This window comes from Medicago sativa, chromosome 4 (genome assembly GCF_051527215.1).
Source record: "Medicago sativa cultivar Bolivia chromosome 4, Bolivia_mono, whole genome shotgun sequence".
NCBI lineage: Eukaryota > Viridiplantae > Streptophyta > Magnoliopsida > Fabales > Fabaceae > Medicago > Medicago sativa.
In genome coordinates this window covers 80180075-80195014 of record NC_140752.1, presented here as the reverse complement: position 1 = coordinate 80195014, position 14940 = coordinate 80180075, and the positions used below count along the sequence as shown (strand labels likewise).

At 32.2% G+C, this 14940-nt stretch overlaps 2 protein-coding genes across 37 annotated transcripts; one reads left to right on the top strand and one right to left on the bottom strand.

Moving 5' to 3' along the window:
• Positions 1–338: 338 nt before the first annotated feature.
• On the bottom strand, positions 339–6324 carry LOC146932429 (secretory carrier-associated membrane protein-like). 2 transcript variants are annotated; one of them, XM_085704127.1, is made up of 14 exons: positions 6220–6324; positions 6016–6077; positions 4909–4974; positions 4051–4170; positions 3860–3922; positions 2716–2749; positions 2258–2380; positions 2088–2150; positions 1736–1829; positions 1549–1594; positions 1354–1421; positions 1042–1090; positions 837–902; positions 339–719 (listed from the first exon to the last, which is right to left on the bottom strand). In XM_085704127.1, the coding sequence occupies exons 2-14, from the start codon at positions 6070–6072 to the stop codon at positions 633–635; spliced, it is 936 nt and encodes a 311-aa protein (XP_085560253.1). In that variant the 5' UTR covers positions 6073–6077; positions 6220–6324; the 3' UTR covers positions 339–632. The 2 variants fall into 2 exon arrangements, with proteins under 2 accessions (XP_085560253.1, XP_085560252.1); XM_085704126.1 differs by having other exon boundaries at positions 6016–6303.
• Positions 6325–6451: 127 nt separating this feature from the next.
• LOC146932428 (uncharacterized) lies at positions 6452–13912 on the top strand. Of its 35 annotated transcripts, none has more exons than XM_085704098.1 (15): positions 6452–6701; positions 6944–6985; positions 7072–7151; positions 7262–7330; positions 9307–9378; positions 9519–9744; positions 10524–10603; positions 10954–11229; positions 11394–11426; positions 11600–11653; positions 11762–11803; positions 11998–12076; positions 12157–12227; positions 12371–12755; positions 13305–13912. In XM_085704098.1, the coding sequence occupies exons 8-14, from the start codon at positions 11167–11169 to the stop codon at positions 12425–12427; spliced, it is 399 nt and encodes a 132-aa protein (XP_085560224.1). In that variant the 5' UTR covers positions 6452–6701; positions 6944–6985; positions 7072–7151; positions 7262–7330; positions 9307–9378; positions 9519–9744; positions 10524–10603; positions 10954–11166; the 3' UTR covers positions 12428–12755; positions 13305–13912. The 35 variants fall into 35 exon arrangements, with proteins under 35 accessions (XP_085560224.1, XP_085560220.1, XP_085560247.1 ...); XM_085704094.1 differs by having other exon boundaries at positions 9466–9744; XM_085704121.1 differs by having other exon boundaries at positions 9307–9422; positions 11600–11649.
• Positions 13913–14940: the final 1028 nt, after the last annotated feature.

The following is a 14940-nucleotide window of genomic DNA, read 5'->3' as shown; positions in this document are numbered from 1 at the left end:
CAGCTAGCTTCCATTGATAGGTTTTTCTTTATTTTTCTAACTTTATTTTAGCTATTAGTTTAATACTCTTATTATAGCTTTTGTTAGTTGGTGACAAGGAGTTGCATTCTATTCAAATAAGGTCTCATATTTAGGTCATAATCAGTTACTTCTCTGACTACATAAGAAAGAAGAAAAATAGTCTCATTTAGTTTTGTGAAATAAAGAAGTAGACGTAAAATCAATGTGACTTCAAGACAATGAAGCCCTTATTTGAAGAAATGGAAGAAATGATAGACAACAATTCTGAACTTACAGAGGCCTGAAAAATATGTCTAACAAGACTAGGATCACACCTATTGAAGAAACTTGAGAAAAAGCATCACCACTAGCACAATATCTAGAGAATTACATGAGTTTCACTATTGCACTTCTCTACCAGCCACTGTTATGTCAAATCTCTGCTTATAATCTACACTAACAAACCACATGAATAGCTAACATGTTAAACAAGAGAAGAACAAATAAATAAAACTTGTACACGAAAATCACCATCAGAATAATATTTTTCTTCACATTATTTGTGGCTAGTAATATACATATGTTGACCCATGAAAAGGTAATCCATACTGCCTTCTCCACAAAATGATATATCAGAATGCAGCTCTCACTGCTCCCCTTGCAACGTCCCGTTTCATCTCAGCAGCCTTACCACTTCCGCGGAAGTACATGTATACTTGCTGTATTCCAGCCAAAGAAAAAGTGAGCAGCTATGCATTGTAAGAAAATCATGGCTTTTAAATGCTAACTGAATGAGCTTAAAGATAAACGGAAACTTAGCAAAAGTGTAACCAGACCTGAATAACCCAAATGCTTATCAACGTTTCCAGGCAGAAAAATCCAAATCCAATGAAGTAGAAAATCTACAAGCAAATGCAGAAAATCAAACAATTCAGAAGTTTGCTTTGGTCACATTTGCAATATTTGGAATAAGATTGTGTACTAACAGACGTGCAACAAACAGATGTGCAACAAAATTTGACAGTTAAATAGTATTCTTACCCCAATCAAAGTAGAGTTGTCTATCACATCTATGGCAGATAGAATACCCCTGTATCAGTGTGAATAAATAGAGCCAACATTAGATTATATAAATGATAATAACTTCAGTCACTTGAAGATATGAACAAAAACACATTAAAAACCAAAGTTTACAAATTTTCTTTCAAAGATTCATCATTAAATTTTATTTTAGAAAGTAAACCTATCTTCTGCAAGGAAAACAAATTTAAATGCTGTCTCTTTGCCACAAAAATGTAGTCAAAAAAGCAATATTTTCAAGTTAAATTGAGTGCGTAGAGTAAGTTGGCGTACGTCAGGGATTTTCCTTTGAAAACTATAGGAGGAGCAACAGCAGCTAAGATGCAGAATCCTATGTGAACCTGTAAGCAGAAGAAGAAACAAAGATGATTATATTTCTTCAGTTTTTTTAAGCATAACTTATGCACATGAATTGGTCAAAAAAAAAAAAAAAAAACTTATGCACATTAACAAGTATAAACAATGTACCAGATAAAGCATGAAAAACCATCCAAATTTCAGAGCACTTTCTGTCCTGCAATGAAAAAGGTGCATATTTAGAATCAAGAGTATGGCTTAAATTATATAATAGAAATCCCAACTTGTTGCAGTCTCATAATTTCTTAATTTAAAAAAAAAAAATAATGCACGAGCAAAGCATCAATTTTTTTTTTACCTAAAAACACGATATAATGGACGATACCACAGAACATATGCTCCAGGTACCCCTGATATGAAGTAGATAATGGCCAGAAACCAAATTTTTACACCTGTGTCAAACAAAGCCATGTTTCATGCACATGGCATAAGGAAATGTCAGATTCGAAATTTGATTGTTAGATAACTGAATAAAACCTTCTTCTATAGTCCCCATGAGCATAGCTCAATTGATAGTAGGGACATTGCATGTAATATGCAGGAGTCGGGGTTTGAACCCTGAACTCCCCACTTATTCACCTTATGAGGTGAATTTCTAGCCACTTGCTACTAGACCAAAAAAAAAACTTCTTTTACATATCTAAACTCACCTTCACCCTTAATCCAAGCAGCAGTAACAGCTATAACATTCCACAATAGGCACGCCACTAGTCCTGCATGATACAGCTTTTAATCAGTGGCTGCAATATAAAATGACTAACACAATACTCAAGAACCAATGGCATAATTGGAACCAAGAACAATAAAGAGGATCACATACCCAAATATGTAGTAAATGCAACATATTGCAATTTTTGAAGATGAACCGGAATTTCATTAGCAATGTCGTGATGGATAATTGGGAAAAATGGCGGCCAATTCTTTTCCTCAAGAACAATTCCAGCTGCAAAACAAAATGTCAATGCCTATTAGAAGAATTAAGCAGAACTAAATTTGTAGAGAAGGTTCAAACTTCAAAGACATTTATAAAATTCTGCAGTATTCAATTGAATATCAACAGAAACAAAAAGAGCCAAGCAGGACTAAATTAGTGCAAAATATTCAAACTTCAAAGACCTTAATAAAATTCTGCAGGACAATTCAATTGAATGTCAACAGAAACAAAAAAAGCCACCTCAAACAGTAATAGCAATTTAAACAATTAAATTTAAAAAAAAATATACAAAAAAACTACTAAATCATTCTGAAACAAATATAAATACGGGTAATGTAATTTACCTCGTGCAGCAGCTTCTTCTTTTCGTCTCACTTCCTGCATTTGGATAAATAAATAAAGAAATAAATAAAAGATGCCTGTGAATTTCTAGATACTTGTAATTAGCATGAAAGTAAGTTGATAAACCCTTATGCAGGCAAAGTTAACTGAACATCAATATGCACATTCTAAACATATTAAATAGAAGACAGCGTGATTTAATGAGAAGCGTTTATTTAAGATACACATTTCCAGAGATCAACCTAATTTCGGATTGTAACAATTTTAGATTCTGTCATCACGTCCAAACTTCAGAAATGATATAAAACAATCAGATTCTTGGTGCATACATGAACGAATGCATGAATAGGATCCACTTATTTCAGGAGTAAGTCTTGTTAAACTTACTCTATATAATTTGTTATTATTTCTAATTTCTAATAGTGGAATTTTATTAATCCAACCATTGTAATTCTCTTTAAGAATATCAAGCATTCCAAATTTCATACAATTTTAAAACTAAATAATATTCCATCAGGCAACTTCATTTTAACATATAACAAAAAATTTAAAATATAAGTAAATAAAAACTATAAAATTGCATACCTATCAATGTCTAATTTTATCTAAAACGTAGTGTGCATGATAATCATGTTAATATCATTATTCAATAGTTGGAAATTTAAAATTTATATTCCGCAAAATGTTATTAAATGGCAAAACTTGAAAGTTTCAGGACTTTCCCTCGGACTAAATGCACCCTCAACCTATATATATATATATGTTAATTTAAGACCAATTTCGCAATTAACCAAATGGGTCGCTAATATAATCAATATATTCTTTACCAGCTATTTAAGACTTCTCAAACAGAAAGATGGAAATGTTTTTCTTAATGACTTTTCCAATTATAACTCTCAAAAGTATATGTCTTTCAGTGTTAACAAGAAAGAAAGCAAGAGAATCAAATCAAGAATCAATGTTATATGATGGAGAAATTGAAGACTTCTCAAACAGAAATATGGATATGGAAGGGGTGAGAAGAAATGAGAAATGAAAACAGAGGAGAGCATCAGCAGTACAAATGTTCCAATCTCGGTAAATATCCACTGAGGGAACTCTCAACCTAAAGTGAACAAAAAGACACAAAGAAATCCCATTGTATACCTGTTCCCTTCTTCTCAAATCAGCCTCCTTGGATTGGAGTTCCTTCTCCTTCTTTTTCAAATCCTAATATTGAAATGGATAATAATTCGAAAAAACCTCAGTTCGATTCTTGCAAGAATACATGCAAATACATTATAAATGGAAAGAAAAAAAAAAACTGAGGATTTCAACAATCTCAATTATATGCATACCGTTGATGTATCAAGAGGTATATCAACTGTTGCGCCAAAGCCATAATTATTATAATCAGCAGGCTCTGGCTCAAGAGGTGAAAGCCTTGAATTTTTGGCAGGTGGAACACTTCCAGGATTCTGACATTTTAAAAACAATATGAAGCAAGAAGCATAAGATCAAAATGATTTACAGGCTTTTTATCAGCACATCACACATGTACTATATATCATATCTTACAAAAAATGGATGGTGAACCTAGACCTTAGAGTTCAGATTGTAAAAAGATATAATTCATTACAAGGTAGTGGGATTTATACAAACTGGCTAAAGTTAAATTGTATCGCTGGATGGAGTGCTTCTTTCACTTCCTCAATAATTATTACTTTTTTTATCTCATCTTAATTTTTCTCCCCATATGAAAATAATAAAAATTCAACATCACATTCATGCACCTGAAAAGCATCACAGAAAAGCTCTGAATATCATCAACGTGATGTTTAGTTAAAACATAATCAGCAAAGGTTTTTGGTAATTTTGTCACAACAATTTATCCTAAAAGATTTGCAAAATAATAGGTAATGATTCAAAAATATTTTAGAAATGTTTGACATTAGTATTACCTCTTCTTTATGCATCATCATTCATTAAAATTAAAATATCATATGATTTTATGATTATGAATATAAATTTAGAACTTCTCAAATATTTTTGTGTACCATTCATGTTTACATGCATAAAAATTGTACTCCTCCTAATCTTTAGCACTAACTCCACTGCTGACCATAACCTATTGTTGTTACTTGTGACTTTTAAATTATCAAAAAGCAATTCATGAACATAAATAATTATAACCGGTGTTTGATTAATAAACTCACTGTTGTGTAAAATGCACCACCACTGTAGTTTGATTGGCTTGATGTTTTTCCCCTTGCAGCTGGTTCCTGTTAGTTTAGACCAAAATTAAGGAAAACATAGTAAATAAGTCAGCAGGGAATAAGTTATGTCGAAGTCAAACAACCGAGTTTTAAAATCCTTAATCATAAACTCTTATCCCCTAACTTCAAATAGATCATATCTTAAATTCTTAATACAACTATACATGCTCATAATTGTGATCTCTTCATAGTGCATTAGCTTTATTAGAATTTGGATTGGGGCTATCTTAGGCCCTACAAATCCGACTTATAATGAGAGATGCCTTCCATTTATATACACCTTTTCAAGCCGTGAGACTGTCAACACACACTCATCACACCCAGAATTGGATATCTAGAGCATGACATGAGTAGTTCAATAGTGAGTATTTCAACAGCTCTTGGATAGGCTCTAATACGATCTAAATTTGGGTTGGACTAAACTTCACCCCCACAAAACCGACTAGTAAGGTGAGAGATGTGACATTAGGATGCTAGTACGAGCAAAGTAAATAAAAGATCAACTCATCATAATTCACACCATAACAAACAAAAAGGGCATTACCACATCATCATCAATACAGAAATTCCATTTGAAATTGAAATAGAGGGACCAAAATCAAAATATAGTGCAAATATGAGAACCAATACAGTTATAGTTACACAAATCCTAAAAGCCTGAGCTGAATTCTAAAAAATACAGCATCTTTATCTACAAGCAAATCACAAGAACTTATGCAAGATGCATCCTAAAAAGCCTGAGCTGAATTCTAAAGGCAAGGCCAAAACAAAACAACATTAAAACACACAAAATCCTACACAAAGAATCAAAGAGACCAACAACTAAAAATAGATACTTACACTTACACACAGAAACAACCTCAAAAACCAGTTTCCCCAACCACATCAACCATAGTACCAACCAGTCAACCAAAATTTAACAACTAAAACAACAATTGAACTATAGTTTCAGTCTGAAACAACCCTTTAAAGAATAAAATCAAGATCAACAAAAACAGTTCACACCCAGTTCAAAAAATCAAAACTTTAAGAAAAAGAAGAACTTACAGAAAAGGGGTTAACTTCTTCTTCATCAAAGGGGTTGCTATCATAGCGACCAGCCATGAGATCTGTGACGATGGTGCAGAAATGAATAAAGTCAAATGAAATGGATAGCAAAAAAAATAAAGAATTGTGTTGGAGAGTTGAGATTTGAAAGAAGTTTGAAAGTTGTAAAAGAAGGAAAAGAAGGTGGTGAGGTGAGGTAATTACAGGTACAAATACAAAAGAATTGTCTTTGGTCAGCAATTCAACAAAGACATAAACTGAGAGAAGACTCTGCTTTCAGTTTCAGACAAAATTATATTTTTTTTGAATCTACTAAACTATATAGGAAAATAAATGTCCATTTTTTTTACCATTTTGCCCTTGTGGGGGTATTTTCGTCATTTGGTAAATGGGGGAGTGTTCCCCTATATATATGCTGAATTCTCATATTTCTCTCATTTCTTCACCCACTTTATCTCACTACAAAACAGATTTTTTCCCCTTCTCTCTCTAAAAAAACAGAAACGCCATCTCTCATCCCTCTCTCTTCTCAAACACGGCTTCACCCTCTCTTCTCTCCTTTCCATCAAATTTCACCAATTTCTTCACCAAACTCCACATGCAAATATGATTTTGTAATCTTCAGTCTAATCTAATGATCTAACAAGTTCTAATTCTTCATTCCACCCACTCAATTCTGATTTATGGTGAGTTTTGTTTGATTGGGTTTTTGTGTTTTTGTTATTGTTAATGAAATTGTTAATTATGTTGTTAATGTTGTTGATTTAATTGATAGATTGTGTAGGTATGAAGAGGGCTAGAGAAGATAGCTGTTGATTTTAATTGTTGTTAATCCTTGATCAAAAATAGTTTTAGCTAATTTTTTTTTAATTTTCAGTTAATTAGTTTTAGTTTTTAAGTTGTTTACTGATTTTTTTTCTTTCTTCAGGACACTTCTAGATTTTAATCTATGATAATTTCATCCCATAAGGTATGTTCTATGTAAATTTATATTTAAATTGAATGTAAAAATTGTAGGCTAAAAATATTGATGCTGTAATTGTTTATATTCAATAGATTGTCTTGATAAAGAAATGCTGAAATGCACGGTGAAAAAGAAAAGAGGTGTTATCCAGTGACAGATTTCTGAGTTGCAAGTAGGCATATGTTAATGTTATGACCACTTGCATTTTGGACTAACTTTTGTATGACTTTTGTATCTACTGGTTTATCTATACAGTAACATGGTTTTAGCATAAATTTTCAGGAGGAGAGAGGACACTAGAGTGGGAATTGGCAAGGGTAAAAGTTTCTGCTAGCAGAATCATAATTGAAGGTAAGTTACTTTTTTCTATGTAAGCATATAAAAAATCAAATTTTCAGCTATAAATAATTTTGTATGGTAATTACTTTATGTTACCAATTTATGATATGAAAAGTTTTTTCTTTGTGGGCTGAACAGGTCATAAGTTTTATGTGTTTGCTAGCATATAAAAAATCAAATTTTCAGCTATAAATAATTTTGTATGGTAATTACTTTATGTTACCAATTTATGATATGAAAAGTTTTTTCTTTGTGGGCTGAACAGGTCATAAGTTTTATGTGTTTGCTGGTGAGGTTTAAAATTAGTGATTTGTTGAGTTTGTTGATGATAAGTTTTCTTTGCGTAGAAATGTTTGTTGGATACTTAAATGAGTTTTCTTTGTGTAGACTTGAAAGTTAGATTGATTTTTAATGAATTTGGTTGATGAATCTAATTTTTTTGGATGAGACGTAGATTTGTGATTCTTTATGCAAAACTTTGATTGATTTTTAATGACATTGGTTGATGGATCCTAAAACTTTAGATGACAGTGAAAATTGAAACTTATATCATTCATACAGTTATACGGAAGATATATTGATTAGAACTTGATACCTTTGCAGAACAATTATACAATGGCCCTGGAAGTCCATTAATTTGTATGCATCCATTAATTATGATCTAAGTACTATTAATTGTTATTGTTTGTGCTATGAATTAGGTGGTAAGCTAATCAACATGAGGAATAATTATATATTTTGCTAAAAAGATTTCTTGGTGAAAGTATGTTTTTTGATAGTATGCCAATCTACTCATACTATAGTATGCCAGTGTCTCAGAACATTCATTTCCTGTCACAGCACTGTTTCAAATTTGAGTATTTTCATATTATAATATAATAGACAAGTATATATACACAAGAGTTGTCAAACTGCGGCTATAGTGTAGTGTTGTTTGAAAAAATTGCTATAATTTTGTAATGAACTAAAAACCAGTGTTATAGCATAGCGGGATTTGAAAAAACGACTATTTTTGGTGATTGACAACACTGATATCCAAACATATAGATACATTATGCAAGGTTTACACAATATTGTTTCTATAAAGATTAATTTTATATCAAGAGTTCAAGTCTACTTATAGGTTATCCATCTTTTTGCAATGTGTATATGAATTTCTCTGTTGTTTCAATTAAATGATCTCAAAGTCAGTTAGAAGAGTTTATTTGATAACACATTTTTGGGTTATAACCAGATTGTGCAATTAAATGATCTCAAAGTCAGTAGGTTAGAAGGAAGGCTTCCAAAACAAACTTATTTTCAGATCATTTATAACCCAAAGGGTTGATTTCACAATAGTTCCATTTTCTGTGTAAAAGTCTTCTTCTGCCATAATATCAATGCAGATTCTCTATACAATGATTTTCTATTTATAATTTGGAAAAATTATTTGGTCTATTTGTGGCAAGAATAGTTAACAAATATTCAACCAACAATGTTCTCAAGAATCTCAGTGAGGTATTACAGAGTGGTTTTATGATGCATTGGTGTATTTTTACAAAAATAAGTTCTGCAGAAAGTTACTTCCATATGTCAAGATTTTTTGAAGTGTAGAGTCTACTTTGAAGAGTAAGGTTAAGCACATGGTCAAGAGGAGATTACTTATAGACTATCCCAGAACTCATGATTTTCTAATTAATATTCACAACTTTCACTTAACTATCTAAAGTTCTATCAAGGACCCAAACCCATGTGATCTACATGCCTTAGCACTTATTAGATGCATTTTAATCATCATTAAGTATGTACTGATTGTTTGCAAATTTTATCTTATGGTGAGGTCATTTGATACATAGCATATTCTTGCTCTCTTATTGTTTTGATGAGCTGTGTGAATTTGATTTTTTTTTTGGGTTACCCTGCATCTAGAGCTACTTGTGAGTTGATCTCCATCTGTATCATCAGTATCTTAGTTTTGTGCACAAATTTACCAAGCTTAATTTTTCCAGGTAATTGAATGATAATCAACTGGTGGGTGAAATTCCGAATGAGTTTGGGAAGCTTGAAAATTTGTTTGAATTGTGAGTTATAAAAAATCAGTTATACCTTCAATAAGAATTATAAGGTGTGAGTGTCTGATTCTAATTTGCTTTTTATAATCTATTCAGGAATCTTGCCACGAATTTATGATATTGAAAATTTTTCTTTGTGGGCTGAACAGATGACTACTTGTATGAGGCAAAACAGATGAGCTAAACTTTGAAGCCTTTTTGTGACATTTTAACCCATGTGTTATGTGCCAATGTGATCTGTATATGGTTTCCAATTGCGGATGCTGCCACGGCATTATCTGTAATCACGAATCAAGTTGCAATTGCAGTGTGATCGTAAATCACATTTGAAACGGCAACGCCGTAACGAGGGCATTGGGGCAGAAAACTACAGAGGTCACACAATTTATTTTTATATTTTACTTTAGCTTTATATCATAGATTTAGAGTATTTTAAAGAATTAGTGATATTTTAAACTGATAGATGGCTGATATGAGATAAAGATTTTAGAGAGGAAACAGGAGATACATGCATGAGCCATAAAATAAATAATAGTAAATTATAATATTTATGCTAATAAAAATTAAGTTGACGCCGCAAGGACGACAATACACACAGCAATAGCTGCAATATCACAAAGGCAGCGACCGCAACCGCGGCTGCATTTTAAAACCATGGTTCTTTGTGCTTGGTGTCATATTCCAATTAAGTTAAATTTTGATGCTGCCATACAGTTTTTAGATTATAATTTAGGTGGTTAAATAATCTTTTTCACACTTCTCAATAAACTCTTGAAATAGTATATAGAACTAGCAAGACTAGGAAGATTGATGAGCCATACAATGTCTACATTATAGGAGAATTTAAGAGGTCAACTATATATTTTTCTATTTATGATAGCCATGTATGGAAATTTGCAGTGCTGTTGGTAGTGGTTTGTATTTTCAACTTTTAGTGGCCAAAATCAATACCTTGGTTTTATTAAGTTTTAAAGGGGCCAAATAGTTGGACTGGTTTTACAAGTAACAAGTGATGCAGGGGATGCAAAATATGTCACTCAATCTGTTTTCATGGTTTTATCCACTGTTGTTGGTGTAGCTTTCAATAGACGTATAGTGCTGTTTATAGTTTGTCTCCATTTAGTTGTTTGATTTTGTTACTCATTGCTGACTAGGGTAATGTCTTGAATCTTCATTGGTTATACTTAGAGATAAAGATGAATGGATGCAAATAACTGTGTTCAATTTTGAAATGGTAATTTCTTGGATGATCAGTCAAACAATTAATTGAATATATTTTGGGATAAACTGTGTCAAGAGCTCTGCATATACTATTCATGAATGTCCTGCCTTGCCATGCCTTGACAGTCATACTAATGTTTCTTTCATCTTGACTGATTATATTTTTCATCTTATTGTTTTTTTTTTATTTGATTGATATTCAAAATGCTCTGCCATGCCTTGACACTCTTTAATGTAAAAGTAGATTGTAGATGCATCACCATTTAATAACAATGAGTGGACATTATATAGATTTGATTGTTGATATTCGAAAGAATTGATTATTGTTGAAATTTTGTGTGTGTTGCTTATTTGTGCGAGGAGGGCGGAAAGAGGAAGAGCCTCTTGAGATGGTTGTGTACAACCAGGGGATGTTCAAGACTGAGCTCTGTAACAAATGGCAGGAAACTGGCACATGCCCTTATGGAGACCACTGTAAATTCGCTCACGACATTGGGGAGCTTCGCCCAATGATCCGCCACCCACGCTACAAAACTGAGGTCTGCAGGATGGTCCTTGCTGGGGTTGTGTGCCCGTATGGCCATAGATGCCATTTCCGTCATGCACTTACTGAACAAGAGAAAGCTATGTTTTGTTGAAGTTAGTGTTCAAATTGTAGCTAAAGTTGATTGTTTTTGCAAATATTGAGTAGCAGCCCTGCCAAACTTTTCAGAGTTTTTCTTTTTGCAATATGGCAGACTCAATTTCTTCTGTGAAAATTCCAAGACAAAAATTCTAAATTAGTGTTATCAAATTTAATGCAGATGTTCATTTACAGTATAGCATGGTCCTCTTGGGTATGTCTTTAGCTACTCTATTGCTAATTACAAGTTCATCTCTGTCAAGTATTGTATAATGTGTAGTAACTTATTTTAGAAGTGGAATTTGCATATGTATGCTTCTAATATGCATTCTCAGTTATACCTTCTCATTTTATGCTGTATTAATTAATAAGGTAACATGTTTATAGGTTCCTTATGCTGCTGCAATGTTCTCAATTTTGTTTGTATTTTCACAGCCGTATGTGAGTTTCATTCCTCATTCTATATATCTTTGGTTATCCTTTTAAATATACTTTCCCCTTTGTTATTCAAAATATAATTTTAATTAATTTACTTTTGCATGTTTGCAGATACGAAGTATTGTTTCTAAACAAGATGATCCATGTGAGCAGGTATCATGTTCATAATATTGGTTAGTGGTAATATATTTTTGTTAGGCACACTAAAAGGAAGACATGATTGGAACACAGTCAACTTCTAATGGATGAAAAACAACTTGATTTTGCATGATTGAATGCTATTTATTTTTGGTAGACAGATTATAATCTATTAAGTTGGTTTTTTCTCACTTATCTTATTCTTTCAGGGAAGGGCTCATGGTTGCATCTCAGGCATATGTTCGATTGCACATATTGTATCTCCCTTGGCTTTCTCTTCATTAACGGGTGAGTGGAAAGTCATAATGTTCCATCATGTTCACATTACTACAGAAAATTAGTAACAAACACCCATTCTCTTTTTTCAGCTCTATTTCTATCTGAAAAGGCACCTTTTAATTTTCCTGGCTTCATTATAATGTGTATTGGAATTGCTTGGGTAAGAACTTACTTTAATCAAAGTTCTCCATGCTCTCTATTTTTATTTCTTTTTTATAATATTGTTGAATATTTTGTCCATATTTGTATGATTCTTTCTTGTCTAATTATATCGCAATTTATATGATTAATTTTTGTTTGCAGATGGTATCTTTTGTTCAGAGTATGATGCTTAGAGTGGTTCCTTCCATTTTGAGTTAGATGGACATAGTTGATCAGAAATCTAATTAAAAGATATCCTTCTTTATCTATAGAAACTTTTTCTTTAATTGTGCTTCTGATGAGGAAGAAAGGTGTTGTTGAATAAGCATACTCTCACAAGTATTGATAAGCTTTTCTAGCTTCATACTAAGAAAGAAGAAGGAACACGATAATATGGTGGTTTTCTTCGAGAGTTATGATTTCGATTATTGATCTCGAATCATCTTATTCCTTCTATGAGATGCCTGGCATTATGAGCCAAATGCCGCCACTGCCTGTTGCCATTAACGAGGATCTTTCAAGAAGCATTTTGCCTAATAGAATTTAGGTAAGTTCTTGGTCAGATTTAACTGTTATCTTGCATTTTTATTTTGAATCTCTACAATCATGTTTCCATTTGTTTTTTTTTTTTGTGTCCAAGTGCATTATTTAATGAAATTCATTGTCAAATTAACAATAGAATAGATTCAACCAACCACACTATGTTTCAATTTAATTGATTTACCTAATTAGTTTGGAAGTTTGAATGCATCCTTGCTGTCACACCTCTTTATCCTTCCTAATAAGTTGAAATTAGTGAGGTTTTTCAATTTGGAAATGTTCAAGTGCAGCCATATTTTTGGCTGAATGAGATAGTATGAGCTAATAATCTCGGTTTCTATATATTAAGTGTAGTTGCTGTCAGCCTGTCACCACTCACCGAGCATCTTTCTCGACAGTGATGTCTTAATAATTCTTAACCTTTTTTAAAATGATTTGCATATTCATTATTCATTTTGGTATACACATTGTATCAGACTTTTTCCTTTGAAAAAATATCATATACATATATTGTCACAATAGAATTTTTATACTAGCAGTATTTTTGATCTAGCAGGTACTTAATTCTGTAATCTCTTCATTCCAAGTTTAAACACCATCGTACACTTTCTTGCATATCACTTTTTGCAAGTAAACTATAGCTCAAAATTAAAGCATTTTTTCGAATGGCCAAGCTGCTAATGAAAGACAGAAGTAGAACAAGCACAAATGTTAGAGGGACAATGGGATGTTTGGCACCAGAATGGCTCAAAAATGCACCTATCACTGCAAAAGTGGATATCTACAACTTTGGTGTCATGTTGCTTGAAATCTTATTTTGTAGAAGGCACATTGAGTTGCATCAAGTTGAAGATGGAACAGAAGGTGGTGATGACATGATACTTATAGATTGGGTTCTATATTGGGCAAAAGAGGGGAAACTAAGAGACATTCTTAGCCATGATGTTGAAGTTGTTAATGATTTCATTAGGTTTGAGAGAATGACTATGGTTGGACTGTGGTGCTTGTGCCCTAATCCAACTATTAGGCCATCTATTGCAAAGGTGTTGCAGATGTCGGAAGGATATTTTGAAGTTAGTGTTCCACCATTGTTTGATGGAAAATTTTTGTAACCAATTCTTGCTCTTTATTTTGTGTTTAATACAAGACTAATATTTAATCTTATTGATATAGTTATAAGTCAACAAATATATTTTCGGGTTTTTCATGGCTAAGCCATTTTCTCTTTCTCCTATCAGTTAATTGTAAGCTAAAACTTCTCTAATAACAGAGCAAACATACTTTGTGGTCCTTAAATATGTGAGAGGTTGTCACAATAGTCTCTGATCGTATGAAAACATACATATATGCATCTTTCGTCAATCGGTTTGGTTATCAATGTATCTTTCATCGATTAATTTAATCCTCAAATGTAGCTTTCATTAGTGAAATTAATCCATAAAAGGGTTAAATATACCAACTTTTTGTTTTAGTCCCTCTAATTTTCTTCAACTTTTTGAAATTGACTGAAAAAATTGCAACTCACACCAACATGAATTCAATGAGGAACCTCTTTATCACTGGTGTTGCCCTTTTTAAATTCTAAGGTCATTTTGTTCTTTTAATTTCAAACATATTTATTATTCTTTTCATTCATTTTCAACACTTTTAAGAGCTAACTTAGGGTCCTTGATCCATTTCTTTATACCACAAAACGATTCATTGTTTTTTTTTTAAGAGATGATCATTGCTCTTGGATGCTTCTAATGTTTGGTTGTCCATTTTCCATTTTTCAACTCAAACTCAAGGTGGTCGATCAAGTGCATACTTATCAAACACCATGGGTTTGTCTCAGATTAGTAAACTGTATTTTGATCAGTAGGGACATGATGTACTATGAGATTCCTAATTGACTACTTTCTTTTCATCAAAGATTTAGAGCTCCATATGTTTGGTCCTAAATATGAAGCACTGCATTATGTAATAGGGATATGATACTTAGGTTGTCGCAATAAGTGATAGGAGTTTGGAAATTCACTTTTAAACTCAGCAATCAAGGACAGTATCCACAAAATTTCTGCAACACAATGTTGTTGTATTTTGACAATTTATTGTTTTAGTAGCGACTCAGGTTCAAATATTAATAAATTTTAGCAATAAACAAAATTTGGTAAATATTTCTAATGTCTGTGGAATATTCAGTAATTTGCTCA